General features: G+C 50.4%; 1 protein-coding gene across 1 annotated transcript; it reads right to left on the bottom strand.

Moving 5' to 3' along the window:
* Nucleotides 1-765: 765 nt before the first annotated feature.
* CHMP7 (charged multivesicular body protein 7) lies at nt 766-14,018 on the bottom strand. The gene is made up of 10 exons (XM_043453530.1): nt 13,638-14,018; nt 11,558-11,729; nt 6,000-6,185; nt 5,729-5,862; nt 4,456-4,504; nt 4,120-4,239; nt 3,736-3,834; nt 3,443-3,503; nt 2,523-2,702; nt 766-2,309 (listed from the first exon to the last, which is right to left on the bottom strand). Exons 1-10 carry the CDS (start codon nt 13,934-13,936, stop codon nt 2,257-2,259), a joined length of 1,353 nt encoding a protein of 450 aa, XP_043309465.1. The 5' UTR covers nt 13,937-14,018; the 3' UTR covers nt 766-2,256.
* Between the last annotated feature and the right edge of the window lie 774 nt (nt 14,019-14,792).

The following is a 14,792-nucleotide window of genomic DNA, read 5'->3' as shown; positions in this document are numbered from 1 at the left end:
GAGGAGAGAGCTGGGAAAAGAAGAGCGTACGGAAAACGATGGCACACTCTTCAATAAAGGAGGTCGTTGAATAAGTGTCGGCCTGAGAGAGCGATAGGGTAGGCTGACCACTTTCACAGCAACACAGGAAACCTGCCTGGGAGCCAGTCACCTCCTGTGGTGCCAGTGTGTGTATGCTGGAGGGGAGGATGGGGAGCAGGAACAAGGCACTTGGACAACCTAAAGGACAGACATTGTGAACTTATGGTTGCCGGGGCGGGGGAATGAGGGGTGGAAGGGATAGCCAGGGAGTTTGGGATGGACAGGTACATACTGCTATATTTAAAGTGCATAACCAACAAGGACCTACCTTCTGCATAGCACATGGAACGCTGCTAAATGTTATGTGGCAGCCTGGATCAGAGGGGAGTTTGGGGGAGAAGGGATACTTGTATGTCTAAGGCTGAGTCCCTTTGCCGTTCAGCTGAAACTATCACATTGTTAATCCAGTATGGTGGTGGTGGTGGAGTTGCTAAGCTGTGTCTGACTCTTGTGCCCCCAAGGATTGTATGCTGCCAGGCTCCTCTGTCCATGCGATTCTCCAGTCAAGAATGCTGGAGTGGGTAGCCATTCCCTTCTCCAGAACTTCCCCACCCAGGGATGAAACCTGGGTCTCCTACATTGTAGGCAAATTTTTTACCAACTGAGCCACCAAGGAAGCCCATATACCCCAATACAAAATACATAGTTCAAAGGAGAAAAAAATGAGAGAGGAAGACAAAGCACTTGGGCTTTTTCTTTTAATTATTTACCAGATAAAAAAAGAAAAAATAGTGATTGTTTCTTTTTACCCCCAACATATCAGTTTCCCAAGGCCGAGTGGGAGAGAAATTTGTGGAACAGTGATCGTGCTCCTGGCCTGGAGCAGATGCCTCCCCTTGCTCTCCGCCACCCCCAGCGGGAGGGGCAGGGCCAGGGGCCAGGCAGGAGTCTGGGACCGCGTGCAGGGCAGCGGTGTGGCTGGTGTTCTGTCTTCTCCCTGCTGCCAGCACATGCAGACCCTCTCCTGCCTGTCCCCCCACCATCCTCCCCTATTTGTCAAAGGAAGTAGGAAGATGGGCCTCCAGGAGGCGGGGCTGGGTGCAGAGCAGGACTGGGGAAGCACAGAGCTGACGTGGCCAAGGCCACCGTCTTCTGCTTCTATTGCACATCCTGGCTCAGATGCCCTGCCCTGAGCATTGGGCCACAACATAAGATGCTTCTGAAATTCAAACAAAGAAACTGTGTTTCTCTGCCAGGCTCACAAAGGGGAGGTGAGTTGTTGTGTGGATTCTTCTGATTTGTGTTAAAGTTATATTTAAGTTATTCACCATGGGGGCAAGGCAAAGATACCTTTTTAAGAAAGCAGATGGGGTTTGGATTCCTGGGGCCCTATAGTCACCTGGGCTTCTCTCAAGTTCAAAAGACCCAGAGTAACCCTTTCTCCAGTCAGCAGATGTTCTTTTGCATAAGATGGAAGAGGCAGCTGTGTCCATCAACCCCAGGATACCCCCCTCCAACTGTCACGACTCTGAGCCACTTGGGGGTGACCTCTCTTTCTGAACACCTGGAGAATCTGACAACGGACCCCAGGGAGCCCCAGTGCGGGCAGGGCTCTTCCCCACTCCCCTCTCTCCCAGGCTTCTCCACAGGAGTAATGGGAAGGAATTGGCGTTTCCCCCCCTTGTTTTACACTGTGCATTTCTCCTTTAAGTGGCAGCTGTTTGATTCTCCTCCTTCTCATTACCAGAGGGAACAGAGAGGGGCTGAGAGCTGTGTAACGGACCAACAGACAGAATAAACTCCTCTAAACACGGTGGGGGGTGGGGAGGGGCCATGAGGACAGACTCTGATTTGGCAAAGCTGCACAAAATCTTTCGCCTTCACTGGCCAGAAAGAAGCTGGTGGGGGAAGACAAACCTAACTGAGCCCGTGGCAGGACTGCAGGCTATGAGAGACGACAGGGCACACACAGAACCGTATAAACTGTGGCACTAGAAAGCTGAGAAGGCAGGGCCGTGACCCCGGCTGGCAGCACACCTTGGGTGCACGCTTCCAGAAACTCTATCTGTCCCATGGTAAGTGGTGGCATCCAGATGCAGCAGCGGTTGTCCTTCCTCCTCTTCCCAACACATTCCGAGTTTCTCGTTTAAATAACTATGTACACACACACACATACACGCAAGCCTGGTCTCTCTCTGACGTGAGGGTTCTTCACTTGAGGGTCCTACAATGGCTTTAGAGAGTCGGTTCCAATTGTCTTTTTGGAGATTTCCTGCTTGGGACCAAATCTGCAGGGAGAAGAAATGGCTGAACTCTATGGCAGATCTCTGAGATGAAAGCACCCCAGTGTTTAAAGGACTGAGTCTTAATATAAATAAGGAGCCCAGGACCCCCTTCCCCCATTTGGTGCCCTGGCAGATGCAGCAAGAGTGCTGGGACTCATTAACCTTGAGCCTGAGGGTCACAAGCCCACCAGCCACCCTGGAAACACAGCTCCCTACCTCCCTCCGATAAGGACAATTTCTCAAGTTCAGCTTCAAGTTCGGCATCTGAGATCCTAGTGTTAGGCACACTGTTGATATAAAACGTCTCCTGGGGGTTGTCAGGCAGATTCGAAGGTTCTTTGGTGGTGTCCTGAAGCAGGATGTCCAACTCCTTCTCCAGTTCCTCACTGTCAAAGTCTGGAGAGAAAAGACGAAGTAAGGACACACAGCAGTCCAGGGAGGAAATGAATTAATGATCAAGGACTGTGGACAGCAAACCCAGCTCAGCTTTACAAAAGATGCCCAGGTCTTCTTGAAGGATTATTAAAAGAAACTGTGTGCTGGGCTTCCCTGGTGGTCAAGTGGCTAAGAGTCTGCCTACCAATGTAGGGAACACAGGTTCAATCCCTCGTCCAGGAAGATCCCACAGGCCGTGGGCAACGAAGCCCACAACTACTGAGCCCGCACTGCAGAGAGCCCGTGCTCCGGGACAGGAGACGCCCCACAGGAGGAGCCCGAACCCTGCAACTAGACAGAGCCCACGTGCAGTAACAAAGACTCAGCGCAGCCAGTCAATCAGTAAATCAGTCGTGTGAGCTGGGAGGTAGGGGGTACCTTCGAGCAGTTACTCTTTGTCCACACACAGAGCTAAGTCATTGAGGAGGTGTATTTTGTTTACACCAAGGAACTGACCCTGCTTCTCCTTGCCCGTGGAAGACACCCAGGGAGTAAGGGGCCCTGGAGTGCCGAGGGGCTGGTCAACAGCCTGTCAAGGAGGAAAGGCCAATTCCTTCCCATTACTCCTGCGGAGAAGCCCTGGAGACGGGGGAGAGGCTCTGCCTGCACTAGGAGAACAGATCCTGGGCAGACCTATCCCCGCACAGGGAGGCAAAGTCTGCTTAGAGAGGAAAGACGACAGAGTCATCTTGTCAGCTCACCTAGGCCATTGGTTACCCCGCCAGCCAGTGTCTGGGAAACTTCATCCTGGGTGTCACAGAGCTGCAAGAGAAAAGTGCCAGGCTGTGAACTCTGAATGCGTCTCTGGCGATCTCAGTCCCTGGGTTTCAATGCTTAGGGTTACAAAGTAGTGCTGCCCATCTGGGAATCGGGGAAAGCTTCCTCAAGCTCACAAGGCCAGCAGTTGGGGAAAGAAATAAGTATCAATACAACAAAGTCACTTCTGTCCTCAGAAGTGTCCAGTGTAGGGACGTGCCCTGCCCAACCCCCATACCTCCTGGATCTGATCCACAAGGCTCTCCGCCTTCTCCACTGTGACATCCTTCATGGAGAGTTTCAGTGCTCCCACCCCGGCCTGATAGGCATTGAAAACCTAAAGAGAAAGCAGTGGTCAGTGCAGATGAAGAGCACTGGGCAAAATACAGACCACACTGTTCCGTCTCCAGAAGACAGCTTTGGGTTTTTTTCTCCTTACCCATGCACGATTCACCCCATGTCAACTGAGCCCAAAACTTCCCAACAGGAAGGGCAAAGGCAGTCCCAACCATGTCCTGAAAGAACCCCAGCCTTCTCCAGACAGCAAAGCCTCAGTGGAAGGGAGGAGGGGCAGACACCGCACAGAACTGGCCAAGCACTGGGGCGGAGGGGTGGTGGCTACCATCTGATCTGTCTGCGAGGCATAGATCCGGTCCAGGATGCCTTGAACTGTGTCCAGCTTGGCATGCAGGGCCTCGATGCGCTTCTCTGTCCGCTGCTTGGCCTTGAGAGACCTCAGGGCCTGGTGGGGCATGGAGACATGGTCAAGGCCAAACCAGGTAGGCCAAAGGGCCTGAGGAAGAGAGCCCTTCCCAGAAGGTAAGGCCCACCCCAGGTTTGTAAAGCAAGCCATCATGATGCCTGGGCCACCCAGACCTTCTGCTCTAGCCTCGAGAAGGCTGCTCTCTGAACTGGGCTCCTCACAGCTGGGGGTGAGGAGTGAGGAGAGAAAACTCACCAGCTGCTTCTTCCCTGCTCGGCATGCCCGGCGGGCTTCTTCTTTATACCTATAAACAAAGGGACAGCTGAAGATGATGAGGCCATAGGAGGGGGGTGGCAGGATCCTCAAGTGTCCCCACAAGTAGCACTTTTGGTGAAGGTACTTTTCAAATCTGAAGAGCAAATTCATTTCATCCAGTGGCCAGAAAAATGATGCCCAACTGCCCACGCCCAAACCCCTGCAGCAGGTTATGAGCTGGGAGCGGGGGGTCTGCATATGGGGAAGGCAAACGACCAAGGAAAAGTTATTTCAATTCATAGAGAGGGAAAACAGGTCGATAAGGTGCCTTAAAGAGACTGCCATCCTGGGGGCCAGCAGGTAGGGTGTGACAGACAGCCATCCTGGGGGCCAGCAGGTAGGGTGTGACAGACTGCCACCCTGGGGGCCAGCAGGTAGGGTGTGCCAAGTTGCTTCAGTCATGTCTGATTCTTTGTGACCGCACAGACTATAACCCGCCCGGCTCCTCTGTCCATGGGATTTTCCCAGGCAAGAACACTGGAGTGGGTTGCCATGCTCCCCCTTCAGGGGATCTTCCCGACCCAGGGATCAAACCCGAGTCTCTTATGTCTCCTGCACTGGTAGGCAGATTCTTTACCACTAGCACCACCTGGAAAGCCAGCAGGCAGGGAGTGACTTCCTAACACCTCCAATGACCTTGGCATTCCCACAAGGTGGGGATTCTCCGCTGTAAGAGGGTGTGAACAAGCACATTCTAATTCCGCGTCTATATATCCTACTTTTTGGGGAAGTGCTTATGTGTCTTCAGCAGAGATGTCTTGCATGGTCATTGGAGGGGAAGGGCAGAGGTCCCTCACCAAGACCCCCAGAAGGATGTATATACCTGGCTCGTTCACTACTACTGGGCTGGCTAAAGAGTTCATTCGGGTTTTTCTGTAAGGTCTTACAAGAAAACCCGAATGAACTCTTCAGCCAACTCAACGTATCCCCATAAGGCTTGGCTCAGTAAACACTGGTTAAATGGATGATGGCTTGGAAGAACATAAACACAGTGCACATAAACAGCTGCACTTGTAGGGGGAAGAATTCATTTTGTGTTCCTTTGTGATAATTGGTGCTTTCTGTAACTGTTGCACTGAGCAGTTAGTACTTTCCTAATCAGCAAAATATACCCTTAATTCTTCTTTTTAAAGAGCCCATGGTCGCCAGTGCTTTGCCGGCTCTGAGGGTCGGCCAGGGTCGGGTCGGGGGCACTCAGCTCAGGGGGAGTTACCTCTCGGCTTCCTGGGACAAGGACTCCACCTTGCGGGACAGCAGCTGTTCACTCTGCATCAGCTGGTAGACCCCCACATCCACGTCATTGACAGGCGAGACCTTGGCGTGGGGGCCTCGGGCAAACTTCACGATCTGAAGGGAGAGGGACAGATTACTGCTGCTGTGACCCCACATGCTGAGAAACTGCTGGGCAGGGGTGCTGGCGGCGATGTCAGCACACAGGGGACAAGGTCTCGGGGGGTGAAGGGAGAAGGGATGCGTTCCCGTACCTTCTCCCCATTCTGCTCCAGGACCGTGACCCGCTTCTCCTTCTGCAGCTGCAGCAACACCAAGTAGAAGGTCCTCTCATCCGGACAGGAGCCAGCACCCAGGGTGCTGAGCTCCGACAGGGCCACCACGGGGTGCGAGGAGAGCGGGGAGCTCTGATACAGACGGTACACCTCCTCAGCCTTCTCCTGCAGGGGAAGTGCAAAGTGCCTGTGGGGAGGATCGCTGCCCCCAGAAGTCTGAGAGCCTGGAGCTTCAGATCCATGATCACGTGAGGTTAAGGGCAGGGGCACACCCAACCTGTCCTCAGCTTTGGAAAAGGAAAAAGGATTCATATTTTTTTAAACCCCAGAGGAATGTCTGGTGAACATGGGTGAAGTGAGGTACATGATATGTTGGGAGCCAACTCTGGGCTTGCCCTTCCATTTGAGACTCCGTGTTCCTGCATCTCCCTTGCCTATGGTCCCCCAAGGAGAGAATGAGGCAGTGTGGTGTGGTGGCCTGGCCACGGATGAAGAGCCAAGGCTGGTGGTCAGGCCAGCCTGTGTGATCCTGGACCAGTCAGCCTCACTGGCCCTTAGCAAGCTGTAGAAGGTGAATGGAGATGATGTCCGAACTCCCTGCCAGTCCTGGTCTCTCCACTTTTGTGGCAAATGGCAATCCTGCAAACCAGAATAGTACTGAGTCTAGAAAGAGCCTCAAGAGGGAAGTATGGGATGGGATTTTTGGGAAAACTTAGGCATTTTTAGACTTAGATGAGAAGTCTAAGAAATATAGGTTCTAAGAAACAATGCCACTGTCTTCCTCCTTCATGGAAATTACTCTTTGGTCTTCTGCAAATAAGAAATACGTACTGAAGTATGCACAGGATGCTATGAAACTACAGAGAAGGACTACCCAGGAATTCAGCAATTGCTCAGAAAAAAATGGTTGTTGAGCAGAATCCCACAGGTAAGTCATTAGGTAATGGTGGGAAGGTCATCTCAGGAAGAGGAACAGTCACGAGCAGCAGCATGAAGGTCTAAGTCTTCTTTACCACATATACAAAAATACCTACTACATTATTAACATTTAAATTGAGGAAATGAAAGCATAAAATATTTTAAGAAAATGCTTATAAAAAATCTTATTAACCTTTGAAGTAGAGGGTTATGTCTTTCTAAGCAAGAGCAGAAATTCAGTAGCTGAAAAGGAAAATTGAAACATCTATAGAAATATAAAAACTTTTACATGGTAAAAGACATCGAAAGTAAAGATGAAAACAAGAAACTGAGAGACAATATTAAATTCTTAATACTAAATATATCTTATATATGTATGTATATGTATATATATATATATATATGAAAGTGTAGCTGCTCTGTCATGTCCAGTTCTTTGCAACCCCATGGATGGACTGTAGCCAGCCAGGCTCCTCTGTCCGTGGGATTCTCTAGGCAAGAAAGTGGAGTGAGTTGCCATGCCTTCCTGCAGGGGATCTTCCCAACCCAGGGATCAAACCTGGGTCTCCCATGCAGACTACAGTCCATGGGGTCACAAAGAGTTGGACGTGACTGAGTGACTAAGCATACACATACACACATTTATTATCCTTAATAAATAGAAAACTCCTACCAATAATAAAAGACAAAGAATCCAAAATAAAAACAGGCAAAGGCTATAAAGAGGCAATTCACAGAAGAGAATATGTAAATAGCCAGTGGATAGGGGAAAAGATGCTCAAATTCCAAAAACGAAGTATTTTTATTCATTGAACTGACAAAATTTAAAAGACTGATGTTATCCAGTGCCAGCAAGGATGTGAGGAGACTGGGTACGTTAATATAATCTTCATGAAAGTATAAATTAGTACAAACTTTTGAAAAGTAGTTTGGTAATTTCTGTTAAAACTTAAAATGTGCATATACATTTCTAGAAAAGTGAAAAGCATACATGTAGGCACAAGGCTGTCGAAGAAGTATTTCTTTGTAACAGAGAGAAACTGGAATGACTTAAATATCCATTTGTGTAGTAACTATTGGATAAATTGTGGCATGTCCATAGATTATTATGCAGCCATCCAAAAGAATGAAGTAGATCTGTATCATGTAGGGACCTAGAAGGGTGCTCATGATATATTAAGGTGGGGGGAAAAAAGCTGATTGTAGACTAATAGGTAAAATAAGGTAACATTTCTAGAAAAAAATGTATATACATATGTATGTATATGGGCTTCCCTGGTGGTTCAGTGGTGAAGAATCCACCTGCCAATGCAGAAGACACAGGTTCCATCCCTGTGTTGGGAAGATCCCCTGGAAATGGCCACCCACTCCAGTATTTTTGCCTGGAGAATCCCATGGACAGAGGAGCCTGGTGGGCTACAGTCTATGAGGTCACCAAGAGTCAGACATGATAGAGCAACTGAACAACAACAAATTACGTATGTGTATATTGAAATATTTACTGACTCTCTACTATGTACCAGGCACTGTTCCCAGGGCCCATGAAACTTCTCCCTTCTGGTGGGGGAGAAAGATAAAATACAAGTAAATAAGATTTTCAGGAAGTACTAAATGCTAACAAGAAGATAAAATGGAAAGTAACATAATAAGGTCAATAAGAAGGGATGTGTGCTTCTGCAAACAGAACTGGGAAGGGAATGTACCCAAAGAGGTGGAGATGGGATGAACAGAAAGGAAACTTTATTTGTACAATTTCTTCAAATCACAAAATCTATGGGCAATTTTTACCGTTTTGTATTTTTTTCAAATAAGATTAAAACTTGCTGACTGCTTTCTGCGTTTAGACTTGGGAAAGTCAATTTACCTCAGAAATAGGCTTTCTTTGTTTTATAAAAATATCCAGATAAGACCCTTTATTTTCACACATGAAAACAAGTCTCCCTCCCAGGAGAAAACCATGTATCTGAAGTCACCATATATTTGATAGCAGATGTCATCGAATGAAATTAAGCGTCAAAGTGTTCTCTGCAGTGATGTAAGCTGAGAACAGATTTAACTTAACAGAAGAGCCAGATTTATTTATCTACCTAAAGAGGATTAGACTACTTTGCTGTCAAAAATTGTTGGTTCTTAGGTTTCGGTGATTCCACTCCCATCTACCCACATCTCTGCCTTCGCTCTCAAAACACTGAGTCCAAAACCACATCTGTGAGGATAAATGGATGGACCTCCCTTTGCTCCAGGATGGAGCACACCTGAGGTAAAAGGCCACAGGGAGGGACAGAGCTGGCCCAGAACAACTCCAACCACCAAGCAGTTTCTATCTGTCCCTGGCTGAGCCCTGGAGGCTGGGAGGGAGTGCAGTGCAGAGGGGGAGAGGCGTTTTCCTGAAGGAAATCATGCTGCTTAGTCAAAAATCGCCAGGGACACGGAGAGCAGGAAGGTTTTGGAGACTTGATCCCCAGGCTGAGGTGGCAAGGAGGAGGGCTGTCTGTCGAGGTGAGGAGAAACTGGAGCTTCCCATGGGCTGGGGGTTGGGGGCTGTGACCTGGCCCCAGCTGTGTGGAAGCATCCAGGGCTCTGAGGCTGGACTTCAAGTGATTATGTCATTCAAATGTTAGTCACTCGGTTGTGTCTGATTCTTTGCAACCCATGGACTACAATCCACTAGGCACCTCTGTCCATGGGGTTCTCCAGGCAAGAATACTGGAGTGGGTAGCCATTCTCTTCTCCAGGGGGTCTTCTCAACCCAGGGAGAGAACCCAGGTCTCCTGCATTGCAAGTAGATTCTTTACCACTGAGCCACCAGGGAAGGTTGGGCTTGGTGAGTTTCAAAAATAACCACAGTCTGCAAGTCTACTTTATAGACACTATGTTCAGTCAACTTTATAAACACACACACACACATATATACACACTTAAGGTTACTGTAACCTTGCCCGCCGCAGTCAGGGGGAGCGGTGGGGGTGACACAGGTCTGCCCTGGGTTAAAGAGTAGGTGGAGGGCTTCCCTGCTGGTCCAGGGGTTGAGAATCTGCCTTGCACCGCAGGGGACATGGCTTCCATCCCTCATCAGGGAAGGTCTCACACGCCACGGAACAACCAAGCCCTTGCCACCACTACTGAGCCCATGTGCTTGGGGTCTGTGCTCCACAGAAGGAGAAGCCACCACAATTCAAAGCCTGTGCACCAGAACTAGAGAAGAGCCCCTGCTGCCTGCAACTAGATAGAGCCCTCTTGCAGCCACGAAGATCCAGCACAGCCAAAAATAAAATAAAAATAATCTTAAAAAGAAAAAAGTGTGTGGGGAAGTAAAGATGTGGGGACAGCAAAGCTTGTCTGAGAAGGGGAGATAGAGCAGTGACCAGTCAGGGCCCCAGGTCCCACAGGGAGTCATCCTGAGATGGGAAGGCTGGGGTGGGTTTATAGGCTGAAGAAGGAGAGCATGACAGAGTGGGAAGGAATACACAGATTGGGAGGGTCACTGATGCCACGAAGGGCAGGGACAGACTTGAGCACATAGGGGACAGAGGAAGGACACTTCACCCTCTGAGCCTGGGGAGGAAGCAGGGCTGAGAGGAGGTCAAATTGGGAGCGGGAAGACAGACAGCTGAAGGCGCGACTAAGGGGATTCTGTTCTCAGTGCAGTGTCTGCAGAGAACATGAAGCGCGTGGGGGGCGGGGGGACAAGAACACGAGGCAGCAGAGTAGCTCCGAGGGCTCTCCTAAAGCTGGGGACCTTGAAAGGGCCCCACTCCTGGTGATAGAGCAATTTTTTTCTGGCAGAAATGAAGGACCATGGGGCTGATCTAAGGGCTGACTGATTTGCTGATGTCCCCGGTATGGCCCAAGAGAGCTGTGCAGGAGCCAAGGGTGTAGATGAGAGAAGCAGTCAAGCATCAGCTGCATGCTCTGGGCTTCGAACAGAAGGCAGGCCAGGAGGAAGCTGAGTGACCAGAAGAGCATGAAAGGAAAAGAGCCTGGCGGTTTCTTTGATAGTGGTGAGTGAGTGACAGGAAGGACATCTGGGCAGAGTCTGCTGACCTGTTGTTGCTGTTTAGTCACTCAGTTGTGCCCAACTCTTTTTCAACCCACGGACTGTAGGAACCCATGGACTTTTTTTTTGACCCAGGCTCCTCTGTCCATGGGATTTCCCAGGCAAGAATACTGGAGTGGATTGCCATCTCCTTCTCCAGGGGATCTTCCCCATCCTGGGATCGAACCCGTATCTCCTGCACTGGCAGGCGAGTTCTTTACCACCAAGCCACCAGGGAAGCCCAGTCTACTGATTTAGGGAGGGCAAAGCTGAAAGAGGAAATGGCAACCAAGTTTTCTCAACTTTAGTTTATCATTAATCCCTACAAATATAGAAATTACTCAGCTGTGTAACTGACAATTTCTAGATAGAGGCTCAGCCTTGAAATGTACAAGTCCAACCAACAACTCATTGCTACAAAGTAGAGCAAAAGGAAGGTCAGATAAACTCAGTTATCAGCTCTGTCAACTCGTTAAAAAAGATCCGTTCTTTTTCTAATGATTCACCCAAGCCACCCAAGAAACGTGGAGGGTCCTATCATCACCCCAGATGACACCCAGACCTCTCACTCCTGATCACCCACCTTAAGAAGCTCCACAGCCACGAGCACCTCCTCAGCAGGAACCTTATGATCCCCTAGCATGTTGGAAAGAGTCCACTTGAGGGGCTTCAGCAGGAAGACTCCGACCCCCCAGGAGATCCAGCTGCTGTCTACACTGGCCATGAAGTCAGACTCCCGCTGCAGCTCCCCTCGACTGCCGGTGAAGAAAGAAAAGGGCAGGTGGTAGGCTTTACTGCAATGGCCCCACCTCCCTCCTCAGCCCAAAGAGGAATGTGATCGTCATCTTCATAAGCACCATTTACCAGGCACCTCCATGTCAGCTATTGTGAGCAGCGCTGTTTACACTCCAGCTCCAAGCCTCACAGCAATTTTTGGCATGAGAAAACTGAAGGACTGAGATGACAGAGGCCAAAGCTAAACTATAATTTGGCTCCAAAATGCAAGCTCTCTGATAAGGCTCCAGAGACACAGGAGGCCATAGGGCCTGTGTTGAGACTTCTCTCGACGAACGGAGCTCAAAATAATAATAGATTAGTGTCAAGGGCAAGATATGAGGATGAAGACAAAGCAGTTCAGAGAAAGGGTTTTCTGCTAGTCCTAAGCTTGGGTGGAGAAGCATTTCACAGTTCTAGTAATAAGTAGCTAAATTTACTGAATGCTTCCCATGGGCCAGTCACTATGCTAAGGGGTGCTAAGGAGTATTTCTTCAAATACACAAAATAAATCTAAGTACAATCACATTTTATAACTGGTCAAACTGAGGCTTATGGAGAGATACATATTGTTCCCTCGGTCACATAATTTAGCATATAGTAGAGCCAGGATTTGCACCCAGGCCATCTGGCCCTCAATCAAAGCTGTTAACTACTCTGCTATGCTGCTTCTATGGAAATATGTCCCTCAGAAACTCTTCAGGTCCCAGGCCCTGTCAAACATCAGGAGGCATCAGTGGGGTGCCAGCAGTCAGGAGAGGAGAAATAGAGGTACTACAGGTCTCTGGGTAGGAAGTGGGAGAGGATGGTCCTGTTGTAATAAGGAAGCTCAGATTCTTTCTGTCCCTCACTGACTTTTTCAGCTACTGTCTACTCTGTGCCCCATGTGGTACATGAATGGAAACTGTCCTAGAAAGAAGTTCCAGAAATGGCTTGCCCCATCAATGTCAGTCAAGGGAAGGGGACTGGGAGGGAGGAAGATCTCTTAATTGGGAAGAGGGTTGAGCTAAAAGCAACATATCAAAGTTGACTTTCTTCAGTCTCCCACGAAGTCACTGTGCTAGAGAGACCCCTCAGGATATGACATATACAACATGAGTACAAATGCTTAAGACTCAGAGGACCCCAGGTCCAGCCCTGCCATAACCTCTAACCATCTGTGTAACCCCCAGTAAGTTGCTCCATCTCTCTCAGACTCAGCTTCTTCTGTCTGAGAGGATAATTCTGTCACCGCAGGACTGCTGAGGGAGCCAGAAGAAATGGTGTACGCAAAACGCCTGCACACAGCAAAGTGCTGTACATCTGTTAGATGTTCACGCTACCAGCCTCAGGAACCCAGTAAAACCCTGCACCTGTCGCACACGTAGCACCTACAGGACCTTCTCGGATCACCAAGATACTCAGTCATGACCTCCGCTCTAAACAGCCTGTGCCAAGGACAAGCCAAGACAGGCCAGACACAATACCTGTGCCGGGGGGCTGTTGGTAAGGTCCCCACACACCTCTCCCCCACCACTACTTTCTTCTTAGCTCCGCCCTTCCTTAGTTCAATAAATCCTGTCTCGCAGACCTTCTGTTGTGGGGTTATTCAAATTTGGAAGCCCCTACATAACGGGATTCCAGTCCAGATCACTGTCACCTCCGCCAGGCTGGCTTCTCCTCCTACCGTCTGGATCGCATCTACTCAAGCTATCCTGGCCCCTCAATTTCCTCCATACCCCACCTCCCATTCCCTCCAAACACCCCTAACCTGGCCTCCTGCGCCCACTGAGCAAACACACGCGGCTCCTGGAAGCCAGACCCGAGACTGGGCGCGGTGCGCCCGGGAGAACGGCCTGGGTCGCTGCCCGCGGGGAGCCGCCCCGCCCCCCGGCCGGGCCCGCCCTCACCGCAGCAGGTCCTGCAGCACGGTGGCCAGCCCCAACGGGACGCTGCCCTTGCGTTGAAAGGCCTCCTGCAAGTCCCGCAGACGCAGGCGCACCACCCCCTGGCGGCGGCTGTGGCTCAGCACCAACGGCGCCCAGAAGCCCATCTTGCTGTCCCAGTCGGTGCTGTTCACCTCGCGACTCCTCTTGAAGGCGGAGAACAGGAAGGACATGCGCTCCTCATCCTCCTCCCACTCGGGGGGCAGTAGGCCCGCCGGGTCTCCCCCAGCCGGGGCCTCGGCCTCCCGTTCCGGGGACCACATCGGAACCCCAGCCCCGCCAAGGAACCGAACACAAGCCTGGACCTAGTCCCCTTCCGCCCTGGTTCCCTCCCGGCTTCCGTTCCTGGGCCACCTCCTCCTGTCATTACGTCATCACCGCGTGAAATAAGTCTCGCACGTCCTCATGGCGCATGCGTTTCTCTACCTGGCCTGCGCCAGGAGGCGGGATAATCACCCTATTTTCTAAGAAGCTCAGAGCGCTTGCGCCGACCCCTCCTCCCGCAGCCTTTGTGCGGAAAGAAGGTCGTAGCGCGTGCGCGGCGGGTAGGTGAGCGTCGCGCCCCCTCGAGAGTCATAGAGTTTGGCCGAGCGTTGTAGAGAGGCGAACGATTATGCCCGAAACTTGTGGTGGTTTCAAGTACTAGGACTCGAGAGTGTCGCTAAGGGGCCTAATGGCACCAGGATCGCCGCGTGGATCACTGTTCATCGCTACTTGACCAGGCGGTCTTACTTCGGACATTTAAACTCCCAAGTTAGCCTTCGTTTACAGTAACGTCAGCGGATGAACAAAACTGTCACTCAAGGTCTGTGACAATGTACACACCGATTTTCAGGAATCCACACGCTTCTACTTTTCTTGCTCCCCACGTTCTACCCTGGAGTGCCCCCTCTGTTTCCTTCTCAGAATCGGTATCCTTTAAGATCGAGCCCAATTCTAATCTTCCTTGAGAGACTTGCCTGGCGGTCCAGTGGTTAACACTCCCGGCTTGCACTGTAGGAGGCATGGGTTTGATGCCTGTAGGGCAGCGAAGATCCCACAAGCCTGTGGCGAGGACCCCAAACAAACAAATAACAGCAACAAAACCTTTCTTGAAACCATTTCAGACTGCATGATTGT

The sequence above is a fragment of the Cervus canadensis genome, chromosome 30 (genome assembly GCF_019320065.1).
Source record: "Cervus canadensis isolate Bull #8, Minnesota chromosome 30, ASM1932006v1, whole genome shotgun sequence".
In the NCBI taxonomy this organism is placed as follows: domain Eukaryota; kingdom Metazoa; phylum Chordata; class Mammalia; order Artiodactyla; family Cervidae; genus Cervus; species Cervus canadensis.
The sequence above is the reverse complement of the archived record's forward strand: the minus strand, read 5'-3'. Positions and strand labels throughout refer to the sequence as shown.

Excerpts from the sequence above, each read along its gene's own strand:
- CHMP7 (XM_043453530.1), bottom strand. The coding sequence starts at position 13,936 with ATGTGGTCCCCGGAACGGGAGGCCGAGGCCCCGGCTGGGGGAGACCCG. Across the intron at positions 11,730-13,637 it reads GTGCTGCAGGACCTGCTGCG|TCGAGGGGAGCTGCAGCGGG; the intron begins GTGAGGGCGGGC and ends CTTCACCGGCAG. Across the intron at positions 2,703-3,442 it reads CGGGGTAACCAATGGCCTAG|ACTTTGACAGTGAGGAACTG; the intron begins GTGAGCTGACAA and ends TTTTCTCTCCAG.